At 51.3% G+C, this 16,994-nt stretch overlaps 1 protein-coding gene across 2 annotated transcripts; it reads left to right on the plus strand.

The window, feature by feature from the left end:
* Window positions 1-760: 760 nt before the first annotated feature.
* Window positions 761-16,674, plus strand: CYS1 (cystin 1). 2 transcript variants are annotated; one of them, XM_030037891.2, is made up of 3 exons: window positions 761-1,341; window positions 9,839-9,891; window positions 15,291-16,674. In XM_030037891.2, exons 1-3 carry the CDS (start codon window positions 1,096-1,098, stop codon window positions 15,397-15,399), a joined length of 408 nt encoding a protein of 135 aa, XP_029893751.1. In that variant the 5' UTR covers window positions 761-1,095; the 3' UTR covers window positions 15,400-16,674. The 2 variants fall into 2 exon arrangements, with proteins under 2 accessions (XP_029893751.1, XP_029893752.1); XM_030037892.2 differs by having other exon boundaries at window positions 944-1,341; window positions 15,294-16,674.
* The last annotated feature ends 320 nt before the right edge of the window (window positions 16,675-16,994 follow it).

The raw sequence follows: 16,994 nt of genomic DNA on the forward strand, positions 1-16,994 counted from the left end.
TCCTGGGCTTTAGCTTGGTGGTTTAGGAAGAACCTGCAGAATGAATGACTGGTAGATGCAATCGTTGCAATCGGTGATGAGGAGCAGCAAAAGGAGTCACACCTCTGCCCCTCCTGCTTTTATCAGCCTCTAGTTTGGAAGGAGGGGAGCAGCAGCCCTGCGGGACCTGCACAATGCAGATAGGGGCTGGAAACCAAACAGCCGCTTTACCCCCCTGCTCTCCCCCACAGGGGGGAAATGACAGCCTTGCCTTTAACAGGTGCTTTTTAATTTGAGCAATACCTTCCAGTGTCCAACAATCGGGCAAATGTTTTGTTGATGGAAGCAAAGACAGAAAGAAGCAGCTGAGGATGGCTAGGGGATCTGCTCCACAGGCTCGACAAGCTGCCGGGAAGCAGAGAGCGATTCCATCCGTGGGGACGGGCTGAGGCGGTGCCCAGCTGTCCCATCCTTTGCACGGGGGCTTCCCTGAAACTCCTCTCCTTTCACCAGTTAGTCCAAGGGCAGAAAATTTCTCGGGCCCAGCAACACTGCCCGAACTGCCACTCAGTGCCCAAAACCTGCCCCAAATGACATCCTCCGGGCTACGGTATTCTCCAAATGTCTGCAAGACCCGCCTGAGCGCGGTGTGCTTGAACTGAGCCCAGGCTTGCTGTTCCTGCAGCACGGTCCCTGAAGATGACAACGTTCCCCCTCCAGCTCCAGGAGATGCGTGTAAGGAACGGGAGGCCTGAGATAACGGGCTGGTTTTGAAAGTTTTTGAGATAACGGGCTGGTTTGGAAGGTTTTGGAAGGATTAAGTGGGGCGAGGCAGCCTGCCCACGCTCTGGGCTCAAAAAGCGTGGTTCGGAACGTCCGTGCATCCCTGCCCTGCGTCACCAGTCCCTTCCCTTGGCCTTTGGGGCGCTTCTGGGTGGGATCCCCCCCCCCCCCAAAAAAAAAAAAATCCTAAAAGGTTTTGGGACACCCAGGCTGCGGGGGGAGCGGCCAGGAACCGCGTCCGCCCCGGCCGGGAGAGGCGGCGGGGCCCGGCAGCTCTCCCCGCCGCCCCCCCCCCGCCGGCACAGCCCCTTGGCTCCGGCACCGGCGGCGGCCATGGGCAGCGGCAGCAGCCGGCGGCGGGCGGCGGCGGGGAGCGCGGCGGTGCCCGCGGGCAGAGCGGCGGCGGAGAACCGGGAGCTGCTGGAGACGGTGCTGGCCGAGTGCGAGGAGGCGGCGGCGGCGGCTCCGCCCGCCCCCGGTCGCCGAGCCCCGGCCGCCGGCGGCATCCCCCCGCCCCGGGACGCCGGGCGCTGCGGCGGGGGCGGCGGCGGCGGCGGCGACCCCCCGCCCGAGCAGGCGGTAAGTGCCCCCGCCCCGGCCCCGGCCGGGACCCCGCGACCGGCCGGACCCTCCCCGGGACCCCCCCGGGGGGTGCTGCAGCCGTGGCTTCCTCAAAATGCGAACGGCCCGAAACGCTTTTTCTCTTGGCTGGCAAAGCGGGCTGGACGCCGTCTGCGGCTCCCGCTTTTCCCTGGGTCGGGCTTGTAAACGGGCGTTTGAAAACGCGAACACCGAGTGCCCTTTAGCGTTTGCCAATCCGCTGCAATTGCAGTCTGGCTCTTCCTGAAGGAGCGTTTCAGTCTCTTTCTCTTTAACAAGTAATGGATTTGCCTCTGAGGAAGTTGAGACTTTTCTCCCCCCCACCCCCTCCCCATCCAAAAATCACAGCAGCATCTATATCATCCGGTGATGAGGTCAAAAATCGCTGGCTTCTTTCATCTTAGCTTGGCTTTGGAAGTTGTGTGTTGTTTGTTAGATAAACGCTGCTCTCTGCAGATGCACTGAAGTCGTCAGACTAAAGTAATAAATTTAAAAATAGAAACGAATCTTTAGGACCCGGGAACTTTCTGCCTTGCATGCCTTAGTTTTGCTCTTTAGAAGTGTATCGTTTCCATTGCCGAACTGCATGTCCATGGGGTAAGGATGACTTTAATACAAAATAATTTTGCCATTAGGAAACTTGGCAGCGTTCAGTATGAGAACCCTTTTCTTAAGACAAGTTTTAAAGAAAAACCTCAAAGAAAGTAAGATTTGGAAATGGAAAAAACCCAGAGGTCGTGTATTGTGATATTTTTTTCCTTGCTGTTTTAACTCCCAACCCTCCTGCGGTATGAAGTGGAGCTCAGTCCAGCACCGCTTTCTCCTCTGAGGGACTCTCATTTATGAGCAGTCCTCCTGACTTCTCCCCTTTATCTTTAATTATGGGAATAGAGGCTGCTGGTGTCCATTTCCCCTCTGTTTCCACACGTGAATATCATGGCTGGATCTTTAAAAATAATAATTATATCAGTTGTGAATTGTCCTGTGCATAAAGAGGTATTTTAGCTCTATTCTGAAGTGATGTATATTCTGGGTAACTACATATCAGAAAGGAAACGGAACTGCGCCCTGTCTTTCTTTACAAAAATCAGCAGAGAGACAGTATACCACGGCAGTAGATACTAGTGAACTAATGACAGGGAGCAAACCAGAAAGGCTGAAGAATTTAAGATGTGGCCCCTGGGGTGGTGAGGGAGTGTCACCGTGCCCAGGTCCCTGCTGCAGACCTCCTCCTCTGGCAGAAAGGATGGTGAGGAACCCGCAGCATCACCTTGGCTGCTCCGGGTTGCGGTCACACCCGGTGCAACCGCAGGGTGGGAACACCGCCAAGCCTTGCAGCACAGAGATGTCCGTGAGGGCCCTCAAAATTCAGCTTGAAGCAAGCACGTGGGCCTTTGGTCGCCCAGCGTGGCCAAGTGGGTGCAGCACACAGCTACGCCACCCGTGAGGCGATGGTGATGCCGAGCATCTTGTGTGTCTCCTCGTCCAGCTGCTGCTGATACCTCTTGTTCGGGAAGGAAGTTCACATCTCTGATTGCACCCAGACAGGTTGTTTGAAAGACAGGAAGGAATTACCACTATTTTTCAAAGATAGAAGAGACATACAAGAGAAGTCTTAAATACTTTCAGGGCAAACTTGAAGCTCTTCTTGGTAGCACTTTCTTTACCTGAACCTGAAGTGGCCATGGTACAGACAGCAGTCATGGGCTTACCGTTCTGACTCCTCAAGGCCTAAAAAGTCACTAGCCTGAGAGAAGGAGGGAGGAAACTGTTTGCAGCACCAAGTTTTGGTTGTTTACTGGATGCAATTTAGCCTTTTAGGTCATTGTGCAAACTGCAGTCCCACCCTTCCCAAGAGGCTGGTGGAGGAGGTTTCTGGAAAGGGATACCAGCTTCGTTGTGTCACTAGTTCCTTGCTAGGAATTTTGAGGGCAATTTCTCTCGGTCTTGCCAGCTTCTCAACCAGTCATTTGTAATTTCTGTCTTGTGGTGGGAACTTGCTTGCTTTGCCCTGTTCAGCTGTGCAAACTGGAGGGTGAGCAAAGAAATTTCAGAGAAGAAAGGATGAGTTGATTCAACAGAGCTAATGGGGAAAAGATGAGGGGGGGGAGGAAAGGCAGCGGGGAGATATTACAGTAGAAAACCCTGATGGGAAATAGCCGGTGGAGGAGCAGCAGGTTCTGGCCAGTGGGAGGAGAGGAGAGTTTGCCGCCAGCCAGAGGAGAGCGGTTGCCTGCAAGCAGGACTCAGGTCTCTGCTGTCACGGTTGGGTTTCTCCTGGGCGTGATGTGCATCAATGTCGTGCTTCACACCTGAACCCTGATGCACTTGGTCATCCAGCAGCAAGCTGGCAGCGCCGACGGGCGGTTGGGCCAGGCGGCAAGGGCTGGTGGAGAGGGATGCGGCTGCTTTTAAAGGCTTGAGCCACCTCTATTGCATTCAAGTAGGGCTTGGGAGCGAGAAGGGTGAAAGCACATCGCAGCAGCGGGCTGGGAACCAAATCCTGATGGGGAACCTGAACCCAGCCCGGAGCAGACCCCAACACCTCCTTAACAGCATCAAACGTCCATTTTCAGGTTTGCTCTCAATTCCAGATGGTTGTAAGTGCTTTTTCCTTGTTTCTTTGTTCAAGACAGAAAAAGTATTTGTGGTTTTGCAGGTGCTGCCGCAGCACAGAGCAGGGTGGCAGCTCTTGGTGGAAACCAGGGGAGAGGCCACAGCCTCAGGCATTTCCCCACTGGTTTCCTGAAATGGAAGAATCATGCAGACACGTTAGGGTCTTGCTTTTAACAGCTTTTTCCATGGCGCCATCACTCTTCCAGACTGGAGACGGGATGTGATTACAGTAAGCCGATCACCCCAGCCGCAGTGCGGGAATAACACAGGTAGAGGGTATATTAACCAACTTCTAGAGGGACTATCATATACTTTAAAAACACCCAGGTCTTCAAAGCTTTGCCTGATTTTTTTCAGCCAGATAAATGTTCTTTCTGCAGATTGATGTGGCGCAGCGTCATCTCGTGGCTGGCTGGTCCCAGCTGCAAACACGTAGGGTCCTGTGGGGACATTTAATGTCATGCCCCATTAGTTTCTTACTCAGATAGGTTTATTTTTCTCCTCTTGTTAAAATGTGCTTCCCCCAAACAGAAATTTGATCTTTCCAATTCAGTGCTGTTAGAAATTTATTTCAGCATTTTCTTCCTGGTTGTATTAATGGTCAAAAATGCCCTCGAGTCAAGATGTTCTCCTACAGCTGTGTAGGGAGCCGTGCTCCACTGGCCAGGGTGATTCAGAAAAGGTCTTTTCCAGCTGAATATCTGGGACTCCTTGAACTCCAAACTAGGGAAGCAACTAGGTGAAAAGTCCAAAGTCAGATTATTTTCAGATTCTGCAGTTAATGTCCAGGTATGGATCTGGTGGTTGCTGAGCAAAAGGTCTCCCTCTCTCTCACGTTATGTTCCTTGTCTTTTAAAAAGCACCTGAAACGTCACCAGAGCCCAGCAAGCAGTGAGCTGTGCTGTCCCCTCAGCCAGTGTCACCCTCCCAGCACAGCTGTGTTGCAGCTGGACTCGGAAAACTGCTGACCAGGGTTTTTTTCCCCCCATATCACTTGGCAGAGCATGGGTCGCTTTTGCCCTGAAACCATTCCTGATCTGAAAACTAAGCACAGGGCGTGCGCAGAATAGCTGGGAGCTGGTGTTTTAGTTGGCAGGAGAAGAGAAGCGTGGGAACTCCCCGCATCCCTGCCCACTTCCCATCCACCGCCTGTTCCTAATTCCTTCTCTGGCCAGAGGATGTTGCTGCAGACCGGAGCAAGGCTGGGAGTGCTTGGCCTGGGATGCAGCTGGAGCTATACATCCCGTTTGGTACCTACTGACACGTTAGGTAAGCTAGGGTTTTTTTTGCCAGCAATAACTCCAGCTGTGGGTTCATGAGAGGCTGTTTTCGCCAGTGATGACCGGCTCAGCCACCCACATCGTTTGCTGGCGTCGCTGGAGGGTGCTGCCCTTCTGCTGTACCAGCTCAGCCGTCTGCTGGTCTGCTGCAAACTGCATCTGCGATGTTCTCTGGCTGACATCTCCTCCCTCCTCTCCGAGGCGGGGGGGGATTTTCATTTCAGCTCACACCGGTCCCCTGGTCCACTTCACAGGGTGTTTGTGAAGAGGGATTTGAGAGGAGCAGAGGCAGGGAAGGAGGTACTAGCTTATATCCTGCACAAAAGCCACGCTATGAAACCGCACCCCAGTGGGTGAGCACTGGCAGGGGACCGCACTGCTCCCCTGTAGACGTTTTAGGTGGCTCAGCCACTCTCGAGGTTCCCCTGTATATGATGGGACCACTCAGGGTCTATATCTCTACGCCACGATATCTCAAGGCTGTATCCGTACCGGTAAGCTCTACCGTAGGAGCTGCCTGTCATTGGGCCACGCTGGCCTGCCCCGCTGAGCTGGCATGGTTTTGCCAGGACCAACTTGCAGCCTCCCAAATAACGCTTGGGCATAGTTCAGGGGCCAGCACAGGGACCATCCCTAAGAGGCAGCTTGAACTGGGCCGCCCAGTCGTGGAGACGATGCGATTTTAATAGTCAAGACTGTAGCTGACTGGTTTCAACACAGCTCGCGGGCATCTCAGAGCCTCTGAAGGCGCACGGTTCCGGATTGCCCTGCGGGTCCCAGGGGAGGGTGTTCTCACCCAGCTCACCCGCAGCCGCTAGAGCTGACGGCGGGAGAAGGGAGGGAGCGGGGCGGGTAAGGGCTGGCAGGACCGCGAGGAGCACCAGCCACAGCTTGCAGCGGCTTGGGGGTAGTGGGAAGCTGCACCCCGGGAGCGCTGGTTCATGCACACGGTAGAGAGAAATAGCTCCTGCTTCCAGCTCTCCGCTCTGCCTTGCTCCCAGGAGCCGCTGCCCTAACGCAAAGGATGGCTGAACTGTGTATGCAACGGCTGTCGAGCCACTCCGCCTCACATCTCATTGCATTAAATTAAACCCAAGCACGTGCTGGGTGAGCTTAATATCCAAGCCTTTACACTTGGAGGAGGGGGTGACGTGGGGCTTTGCAGCACAACAGACCCCAGCACGAGATGCCTCCGCTGGGAACAGGGTGGAAAACAAGGAGGCACGCTGCGGTCTGCATGACTAATAAAAAGATGACTGCAAGCTGCAGAAAGGAGAAGCTGACTTCATTTATCTCGTAACAGAGCATAGGCCAACCAGGCCAGCAATTACTTATTTAGCTGTAGGATAGGAACCCATAATATTAAAGTGTCGTGACGCGCGCATCATCTTAACCCACATAAAGGGCTAATACCGATTATCTGCTGAACTTGCAACGTACGCATCAGAGCGATCCCGAGGGGGCTGGGTGGGGTCAGTTTTGTCCTGTCTCGCTGCCTGCGACAGCCGCTGCTCCGCATCCTGGTGTCACTCCGGCATCGCGGAGCCAGGCGTCGTTCGCCCCGGTGAACCCGGAGCAGCTCCCGAAGCGCGGAGGCTCTGACGGCGGTGGAAAGGCAGAGGCTGGAGGTGCCTTTTGTTTTTACTCGCCACCGTTTTTTCCTCATGCGCCGGATTAAATGTCAGCAGAGATCTACCTGCGCCAGTGCTGAATTCTCTTGGGAAATAAGCGTTGGTGCTGACAGATCCCTTGGAGAAGGTGGGAGCTGATTTTGCACAGAGAAGCAGATTTTGCTAACCAGAGCTGCTCCGTCCTGATGACTAATTAATTCTGTCTTCCACCCACACAACACGTACAGCTCGTAATATGGAGGAGTCAGCCACAAGGGAAGAAAAAAAGACAACCTTCTGTACAATTCAAACCCCTCCCTACAATGATCCAAACCCATCCTTTGCCCAGAAGTGTTGGAAGCTGGGTTCTCGCTGTGGGAAGAGCAGCATCAAAGCACTCCTGGAGAACTGTATTCCCCTTGGTGCTGAGGATGGATAATGTTCTTCACCTGGTGGAAGGAAACCGGGGCGGCAGCAGTAGCCCGGTGGGTGATGGTGATGAGGGGCTGCGTTGTGGGGTGCGCTCCCGGGAGAAGTCAGCCTCGGAGCTCAGCACAGCATCCTCCTGGCACCGCTGCTTGCTCTTGTCGCTTGTGGGAGATTGCCAAGAAACAATGCTAAAAAACCAGGCGGGAGCTCTCTTCCCTTACCGTCAGCTTTCTCACATAGCCTCATCTCCGCTTGGACCCAGAAGCTGTTTCTAGAACAGTTCAAGCTCTTCCAGAGAAAACAAAGTGTTGCCAAAGAGCGGGGGCTCTTCTGAAAGGAAGTGGAGTGCCTTTTGACAGGTATCAAAAGATGTTACAAGTCTTTCACAGAGATTTAGTTTGTAATTTTCAGCAAGCAGCTAGGAGGTGAAAGGCTGTGGATAGCAGACACCTTTCCCAGCCCCAGAAATGGAAGCTGCTTAGGGCTCGCCTAAGGAAGAGGTGTTGACCCAGCGCCATGAGAGGTGTCTTTGCCGCAGCCCCCATCTCACCTGCTCAAGCATGGGAGCCACAGGTGACCATGGCAGCACAAAACCCACCCAAGCAGCAGGGAAGAGCCGAACAGTTTGCTGCTGAGCACCTACCTGCCTAGCAGCGTCTGAGACGGCTGTGTTTAAACCTCGACTCCCGCCCGTCCGCATGTGAAGCAGCGAAGGAAGGAGTGCAGTGAAAACACCTCCTCTGAAATTAAAATCATGTGCCATGCAATAACAGCAGTTAGACACCCAGGTGGACATTTCTATCCAGTGGACGGCACATACAAGCTGGCTGATACCAACCGATTTAAATCAGTGCAAAACTGCATGAAGCCATCATTCCTCTACCGGCACTGCCTATAGAGGGGTATCTCCCCTCCACAGCTCCCACACTTACCAGCACCAGTCCCGTGCACTGCTGGACCTTGAGGCAGCGCAAGTTTCAGCTATTTCAAGAGCAGATACACGATCTTACTGAGGGATTGCTTGATCCCATCCAGCCCTGTAAAATCACCACACAGCAGATGTATAGGCGATGGCTCTGAACTGCAAGCTTTTCCACACCGCTCCCTGGTTCCTTCACTTCCCTTTTTTCTTGTACAGAAAAAACTTTTCCTCTTTTCCATGCTGATGAAACAACTTTTCATTTCTATTTTCTGGAAGCCAAGTCCTCGCTTTGGTTCTGTGTGCTACCTGTTTAACATCTGTTAGTGTCATCATGAGATTCGGGGTAACTTGCATGGAGGATGCCCACCAGCTTTAGGACTGCAGCTCAGAAAAAACAACGGCAAGCCAAAATGGGTGCCTAGTTTTGTGCAAAGCCACAGCCCTTGTCCCTGTCCCACTCCCTTTCCCTGTAAGAGTACAGTGAAGAAGTAGAAAAAGATGAAAGTCATATTCTTCTCAGTAGCATGTGGCTGCAGGGGGTTCATTTTATTACTGGTCCAGCTGGGGGCTCAGACAGACACGGGGCCCCATCATCTTCCCATGTTAAATGCAGTTAGGTTTGGCTTCGGTTGCACCCCTGGTGCCCCACTGGAAACCTGTGGGCTTCCAGCATAGGGAGGGTGGATGTTTCACTCCAGATGGATCAATTCAGGGAAACGGCTTTGTCAGGTGAAAAGAATTGGGTCCACGTTGTTGTAACTTCCTTCCTCAGCAGGTATGTTCATAGTGCGAACTGTCAGCTGGCAGGGCAGTGCATATTCATGGGAAAACTGGGGGGTTTAATGAGTTAATGTTCAGTGATTTTGGTTTTGTAGCCTGCAGCCACCCAGCTGCCCTGAACACTGAAACAAAGCAAGCAGAATGGTGGTTAGTAAAGGGGACTCTCTTTTACCTGTATTGTCTCCACAGAGGTTATTTGGGAGCTTAAACCAGCCCACTATAGACAGAAATAGGTTACACAGAAATAAATAATGGTTTGGGTTGGAAAAGACCTTAAAGATCATCTAGTTCCAACCCCCCTGCCATGGGCAGGGACACCTTCCACTAGACCAGGTTGCTCAAAGCCCCATCCAACCTGGCCTTGAACACTTCCAGGAATGGGGCATCCACAACTTCTCTGGGCAACCTGTTCCAGTGCCTCACCACCCTCACAGTAAAGAACTTCTTCCTTACGTCTAATCTGAACCTACGCTCTTTCAGTCTAAAACCGTTGCCCCTTGTCCTGTCACTACAGGTGCTGGCAAAAAGTCTTTCTCCATCTTTTTATAAGCCCCCTTTAGGTACTGGAAGGCTGCAGTAAGGTCTCCCTGGAGCCTTCTCTTCTCCAGGCTGAACAACCCCAACTCTCTCAGCCTGTCCTCACAGGAGAGGTGCTCCAGTCCTCTGATCATCTTTGTGACCCTCCTCTGGACTCGCTCCAACAGGTCCCTGTCCTTCCTGTGCTGAGGACCCCAGAGCTGAACACAGGACTCTAGATGGGATCTCACCAGAGGGGGAGAATCACCTCCCTCAACTTTAAAGTGTTGTAACTGAAATACATGACTTTTTTTCTTTCCCAGGCTTTGTCAACCAGAAGCCCACCAGGCCCAGAGAACAACAACGCTGACCATCAGTAAGTACCCTGTGCTTTTGTTATGTCTTCAGGGGGAGAAAGCAGCTGGAACAAAGGGAGCATAAAGGCGAAAGTTATTCCTGCATGCCTCCCGCTGTGCCAAAGAGAGGTGGGAATGATGTGAAATGGTTTATAGCCCTAAATATTCTGTCCTTTACCTGTTTGCCAATTAAAAAAAATCCAGGAGCTGTGCCACCTGAAAAGACTCAGGCTCCAGCTCAAGTACAGTATAGACATTCATTCCTGGTCATGAGCAATGCAGAATTTAGGATGTCCACATGTCAGAGAGGCACCTTGAAGGAGCTTGTGAAAAGCTGGGGAAGATTGCTCCAATGAGTAGCTCAGGCCCTGGTTCACCCACAGGTCATCTGTGGGCTCTGCAGCATGTAGAAAAGGAGAATAGCATCTCTTTGCTCCCCAGGAATCATGAGAGAAATCCCAGGAGACACTCCCATGCTACACCAGTTAGAGACATGAGTGTCCCTCAGGGACAGGGGAATGGTGGGGACCTACTGCACTGAGTGCCAAACAGAAGAAATCTGAAATCCTCCACAAGGAAAAGCTACTGAGCAGTCTGCACCTCCTAGTCTGCCTGCACCAAGAGCAATGGGAACAGTTCGACACGTGTTAAAAAAACACAGATGAAACAACAAGGCTTGAAAAACCATCTTAAAATATCATCTCCTTACACTAAAGAGTGACTGTCTTCAACATTACGCTCTGACTGTCATCCAGCCCCTCTGCTCCCACAGCACTGGAGAGCAGACTAATCTGCAGATCCTGGCCGTCGGGCTGCGTGACCTCCCAACGCCGAGCAACGCTGATGGATGTGACGGGAGAGCCCAGGCGCCAGCCGCCGTTCTCCCTCCTCCTCTCCCTCCCAGCTGGCAGGGAGCTCACCTGGAGAGGCTGCTGGTTTTGGGAGCGCTCGGAAAACACAGCTGCCCTCGGCTTTCCCAACAGCGAGGCTCATACAGGCGCTCTCACGGGAACCTTAATCTCTCTTGGGCTCTCCAGCATCCTCGATGGGCTTTTGGCTACGATGGCAACTGAGCGGTCTCCTCTGGGGTTGCCCAGCCAGCCCAGCTGCAGTCCCCCACCGAGCTCCCCAGCCCCAGGCTCCCGCTGGTCCCTCACCCCCTGCCAATGCTTTCCTTCTCCCTCCCTCTTTGACACGCAAAGGGAAGACTTGAGACAGCAGAAACTGGTTTCTGATCTGGGATGACAGAGCAGGAGCTTATTTTCATTTAGATAACATTTACTTTATAGCCACTGCAGAGCCCCATAGTGCAGCTCACATGTGAAGTGCCTGGGCTGCCCGTGATAAGCAGGGCTGCAATTTCTGCTGGCAAGAATTGCATGCAAACATTTTTTTGGAAATGGTCCAGCACAGAGCAAAACTGCATTTTGAAGAAATTGGATCAAATCAAGCCCCAGAAACAGCAGTTATGTGTGTAGGTGTCTCATCCTTCACAATTCTGCAGCTAGAATTATTCTAGATAAATCTTCACGTTACAAGCAGGAAAAATCAGCCTTGTCTTGATAGACTTGATGACTGAAGCAATTCCCATAAAGCTAATTAAAGAAGAAAGAAATGTCAAGCAAGGAGAATTAAAACTAGATATGGAGACTTAATACTATCTGCCAAGAAAGCGGTCACGCGAGATGGATGCTGTAGGTGTACACCTCCTGTACTGCAAACATGCCTGCGTGACACCACATAAGCGTCTAAACCAGACCCTAATAAATACCTTCGATGCGCATGGGAACACAGCTGGATGTGTTCCTGATCGTGCTGTGTTACCTCTCTTTCCCCCTACAATTCTTTTGGGAACTGCTCTCTAGCATCTGGTAGTCCACGGGTGAGATGACACAGCCCGGGAACGCTGTAATGATCTTATAATTGCTGCCAAGGCTCATGTCACTGGCAGAGCTACTGGGGCGTTGTTTTGACCCATTTTTCAGCTGCAAGGTCTTGCAGAAGGCATCGTAATGATTAACCCTGGACTTTCCCATCTTCAGCAAAACGATAAAAAACAGTGGCCTAGATTGACCCCAGCCTAATTTTCAGTCACTTAACTCAGGTTTCTACCTCGGAGCTTGTCACCCTAGCCACTCACCAGGGACATTGTCACCAGAGCCCACGGGCAGCTCTCCCCCGCACCAGGCAGCTGCCTGACGCCGGGGACGCGGCACTGCCAGCATCCCCGATGCTGGGGAGGTTGGCACACCGTGCCCCATGCCTTGCTCAAAGGTGGTTTTTTGCTCACTTTCGGTCTAATTTTGCCCTTCGCATTTCCTTCTCCTCATTACATAGTTCATTGTCTTTCCATTAAAAAAACCAAATGAATTCCTCCTTCCCTTAATAATCTTTAAACACAGGGAGGCCTTTAGCCGAAAAGCAGCCCATGTCTTGCTTTCCTCGTTCCTAAATTGCTTCACTCTAGCCCCTTAAATCACTTTTACTGCTGCTTTCTAACTCCCTCCAAGCCGTTAATAACTTTTTAGTAATGAGATACCCCGAAGTCTGCACAGTAATCTTGTCGGAGTTGCGTTGGCCTTTCTTTCTTTGCTGTCCTGCCGTGCTGCAAATTCCCCTCTCGTACGCTTTTCAGCTAGCCCTTTCCCTCTCAGCATTGCTCCTTTCCAGGTTTCTCTCTTCCCCCAGAACATCTAGGGTTCGAAAAGTTATTTTCCGGATCGGAAAGCCTGGCAGCCCTCAGCTGGATTCAGCGTGACTGCCAGCCCTGACTGCGGCGCTGGCTGCGCGTTGGCGCGAGCAGCGAGGGGCTTCCTCTCCTCCGGGAGCAGCTGGGGGAGAGCAGGAGAAGGCTTGTGCTCCACCAGCTCCCGTCCTGCCCACGTCCCGCGCTCGGGGTCTCCCCGCTACAGCCTCTCACTTAATTCCAGGACCAGCAGAAACAGCTTGGCAGCGGAGCTGCAGCCACGTGCCTGTGGGATGAAGGTTCAGGCTGGGAGGGCCTCGGGACGTCTCCAGTCCAGTCTCCTGCTCCAAGATGGATCAGGCCAGACTTCTCAGGGCTTTGTCCCGTCAGGTCTTGAAGGCCTCCAAGGATGGAGCCTGTGCAGCCACAGCCTGTTCCTCTGCCTGCTGTCCTCAGGGTGCAGAAGTTTCTCTTTTTATCCAGATTGAACCGTTCATTTTTTAATTTATTTCAGTTTTTCCATATTAAATGATACAGAACTTTGCCGCAACAATAGAGAGAGAACATGAGCGGCAACTCAGTTTTACTTTCCTCCTGGAATAAACACAGCCCTCTCTCTTCCTCTCAGCTCTGGGCTGTGCATGGCAGGGGGGCTTGCTTTTGTTTTTATAAAAGCACATTAATGTTTCAATGAGTTTGAATTTTACCTGGAGATTTTCTCCCATGCTTGGAGGTCACCATGCAAGCCAAAGCATCAAGAATAATTAACAGTGGGAAATTATGTAACCGCTAAGAGAAACAATGACTCTTCTGTGGGCCTGCAAGCAAGCTGCCAAGAGCTCTGCTTCTAATTCATCACGTCATATAAAATTAGTTCAAGGATTGTCACAGTGCAGAGTTTAAATCAATAAATCATGCATTTAAGCCAGATTTCTACATGTCCTTTTCCCCATTCTTACAAAGAATTTGCTTTATAGCTACTGGTGTATGGTTCGAACTCTTGGACTTCTAGCTTTCTTCCCAGCTCTCATTTACTGCGGTGGAAACCGGATTGCTCACGGTCCATCAGAAGAAGAAAAATGAACAAAAGGAGTATGCAGAAGAGTCCACTTGCTAAATCCAACTTGCTGCCAGTAGAACTTGCCATCAAGGGCACGGTGCAGCGTAAAGAAGTGTAGGACACACGCATGACCCAGCTGCCATGCCAGCCGGTCATCAGGTGGCTCCAGGAAAACCACCAAACTATTTCGGACACGCAGGGAGTGCGGCGTTAACGCAGCTAGGTCAGAGAAGCTGGACAGGGCAGAAGCCTTTCTGACCTGGATGGATAAGAACAGAGGAGAGGTTGCATTGCTGCCGTTTACTCCCCGGTGAGAGCAGCAGGACACTGGATGCTGCCTGTTTGAGGAACGTTGCAGATGCTCCCTCGCCCAAGGAGAGCAGTTCTTGGCTGTCAAAGACAGCTGGGGGTTTATGAAAGCACCTCCTCTATGTGGCAAAGTTTCATTAGAAAAGCATTTCAGGGCTCTTTGATTCTGATTCTGATTCTACATTTACTTACCTGCTTTGGGGCAGCTCCTGTGATTTCATCTAATAAAGATGTACTCAGTTTTTTCACTAAAGGATGCTAATGACCAAATTCATCCCAGCTGCAAGACCAAGGATGAGAGAGATCTCATCCTTAGAGAAGTGGTAGGTCAGCAGATGCTACATAACAAGTCTGGGACAGAGTTAGAGCCGTGCTATTGGATATGAAAATCTCTCCTCTTTGGCAACCAACCAACCAACCACCATAAAAAACCATTTCTTTCTTGCTTATTTGTGCTCCACCAGTGGATGGCCACAGGGTAAGCCCGCTGATATCAGTTGACATGGCATGACAGAGAACTTTACAGTTTAGATTTACCAACTTAACTCTCCACTTAGCTCTCTACCCCACCGTTACCTCCATTTCATGGAGCCACGTGCCCCAGCTTCCAGAGAAGACTAGCAGGATGGCCTGGGTTGCTCACCTCCCGGTTCTGTACAAGGTCAAGGAGGAGCACTCACTTGTCAGCTGCTGTCTCCTCTCTTGAGTCCTGGGGGGCAAGATCAAGTAGACCTATTTGGTAGTGCGAGCTACAGTGGTCAAAGCTTGCAGAAGACTTTTCACTGTCCTCCGTCAGGCAGCTAGGGACAGATTTCCCTCGTACCCAGCATAAACCACCTCTGATAATACTGATAAAACCCATGCCAGTTCCCTTTGTCCCTTGAGTTGTACATCAGTTCCCACTCGTGGGAGAGTTGTGCTGATGTGAAAATAAATAAAAACCATAAGAGCAGTTTGAGGTAGCCGAGTTCGTATTTTGGTTGCAACTCCAATTCCTTACAGATACAAACAAAAAATCCCTTTCTGCATAAAAGCTTAGAACTAGTAACTAGAGTAAAGGTTAGGCAGTGCTTTAACTGGGCCTTGAACCTACAGTCACCGAAAGGTTCTGGGAATTTGATCTGGAGCGTTGTAAGGACTGTACTGTAATGAACTCGCAGACTAAAATAGATGCCAAGTGATAGCAAATGTCAGCAAGTGATGTGCCTGTGGGGTGTGGGAACTAGACGTGACAGAGTATCTGTGTCTCAGCAAGCCACGTGCAGTTTGATCTTTCCATTCACAAAAAAATTAAGTAGGGGTCACCTTGTGTCTTCAGAGCTCGATTCTCTCTCATGACACCAATAACTCATTCCCTTCCCCGGCAGATGCCCACAGAGGAACAGCAATAAGCCGGCGGGAAAGTCCACAATATCATATGATTACTCAGAGGAGGAGCTTATGGCAAGCATCGAGCGGGAGTACTGCCGCTGATCCCAACCCCACGTCACGAGAACGTCAAGCACGTTCCTGGAGGACCAGCTGGAGCAAAACTGCTGCTGACAAAATAACCCCTCGCACGGTGAGATGGCACGGGAGAGGTGGGTGGTGAAGGGAGGTGAAGCGTGAGAGGCAGTGTGGCTGCTTGGGAAGCACGGAAGAGAAAACCCCTCCTGACCATCTCCGAGTGAGAGCATGAAGATCCTCACCAACTGCTGATTTCTGATCGGTGCCACTGGAAGAGGGACCCATTCGTCCTGCGAATCAATATTTAGAAGCTCATTTGTAAATGGTATTTACAAATTAAGACATACTAGAATTGAAGTGCCATACTAGAATAGAAGTGTTGAGACATAGTGCTTTGAAGGAAGATCTTGTTTTGTCTTAGCAGGGGGGAAAAAATGCAGTAAAATCATTTGACTCGGATCTCACTTAAGGGGTAGCTGCATGAAATTCATGTTCCTGCCACTTAAAACAGGTCAAATTCACTCCTTGCGCTGTGCAAGCCTCCGGTCCAGGTCTGAATTTGGCACTGTCTCTTCGAACATGGTCCTCTCCCCAGCATGGGATACAAGATGAAAGGGGAGTGAGCCCACCATCCAGTACGTACGCAATGTCATCCCAGAGTTGAAATCCCACCACTTAGGCAAACGAGGCTCCTGGGAGACATCAGGGAGCATAGGATTTGTACAATCCCTTTGGGGTGGGATCCCAGCAGTGGTGTGGTACCCAGGGCTCCTTGGCATGGATCCTCCAGCAAAAGCAGGAGGCACGTGCCTGGTGCTGCCTCGCTGCGGGCAGCGATCATCCATCTTGAGAGGGACTTGCACGCTATTGCAGAGCAGCTGTTTGTGATCGGTTTTCAGAATTATCCGTCCTGGCCTTCCCGTTTATTTCTTGTAGGTAACCTAGAAGAAAAATCACTACATTTTACCCTTAGCTGACTGGAAAGTAAAACAGAAAGTTGGCTCTCCAAAGAAAACAGTGTATTTTCAGTGCTCCCTAACAGGGAAGCCTGGTATTTTAGGGTTTCTGCCTTTATTTTACCTGCATCTTAACGTATTATGAGTAGCTGCTTATTATCAGAAGTAGAAAAATACCTTATTTCTGTCTTCAGCTGAAGCATAAAAGAGATCAGATGAAATCTTCACATAGACTGGGTAAATGCAAGAAGGAATAGCAGGACACGTCTTAAGATGCTGCATTTTAACTTCTTTGTAATTCCCGGTATCTGTGAAACAGAAATAAATGCATCTGTATTCTATGTAACCCTCAGTAAAGGCATAACGTGTTATTGTGAAAAAGGTTCTCGAGCTTACATGGCGAATTGTCTTACCGTACCTGCAGAGACCAAGCAAAACGCATCCTTGGAGGATGGCAGGAGGGATGCCACGAGGCAGACACTAGATTACACCCCCGGCACACATACTCACGCTCCAGTTGTCTTTCCTGCAGCAGCCTTCAGCGAGGCTGGCCACTGCGCTCTGCCCGAGGGCTCAGGAGGTGCCAGGCTGCCCGCAGAGGTGGGCAGCAGAAAGGGAGCCAGCCTCCCGCAAACCTGCGCAAGCTTCGAGGCAAGAGCTCCCAGC

This window comes from Aquila chrysaetos, chromosome 15, assembly GCF_900496995.4.
Source record: "Aquila chrysaetos chrysaetos chromosome 15, bAquChr1.4, whole genome shotgun sequence".
Lineage (NCBI taxonomy): Eukaryota > Metazoa > Chordata > Aves > Accipitriformes > Accipitridae > Aquila > Aquila chrysaetos.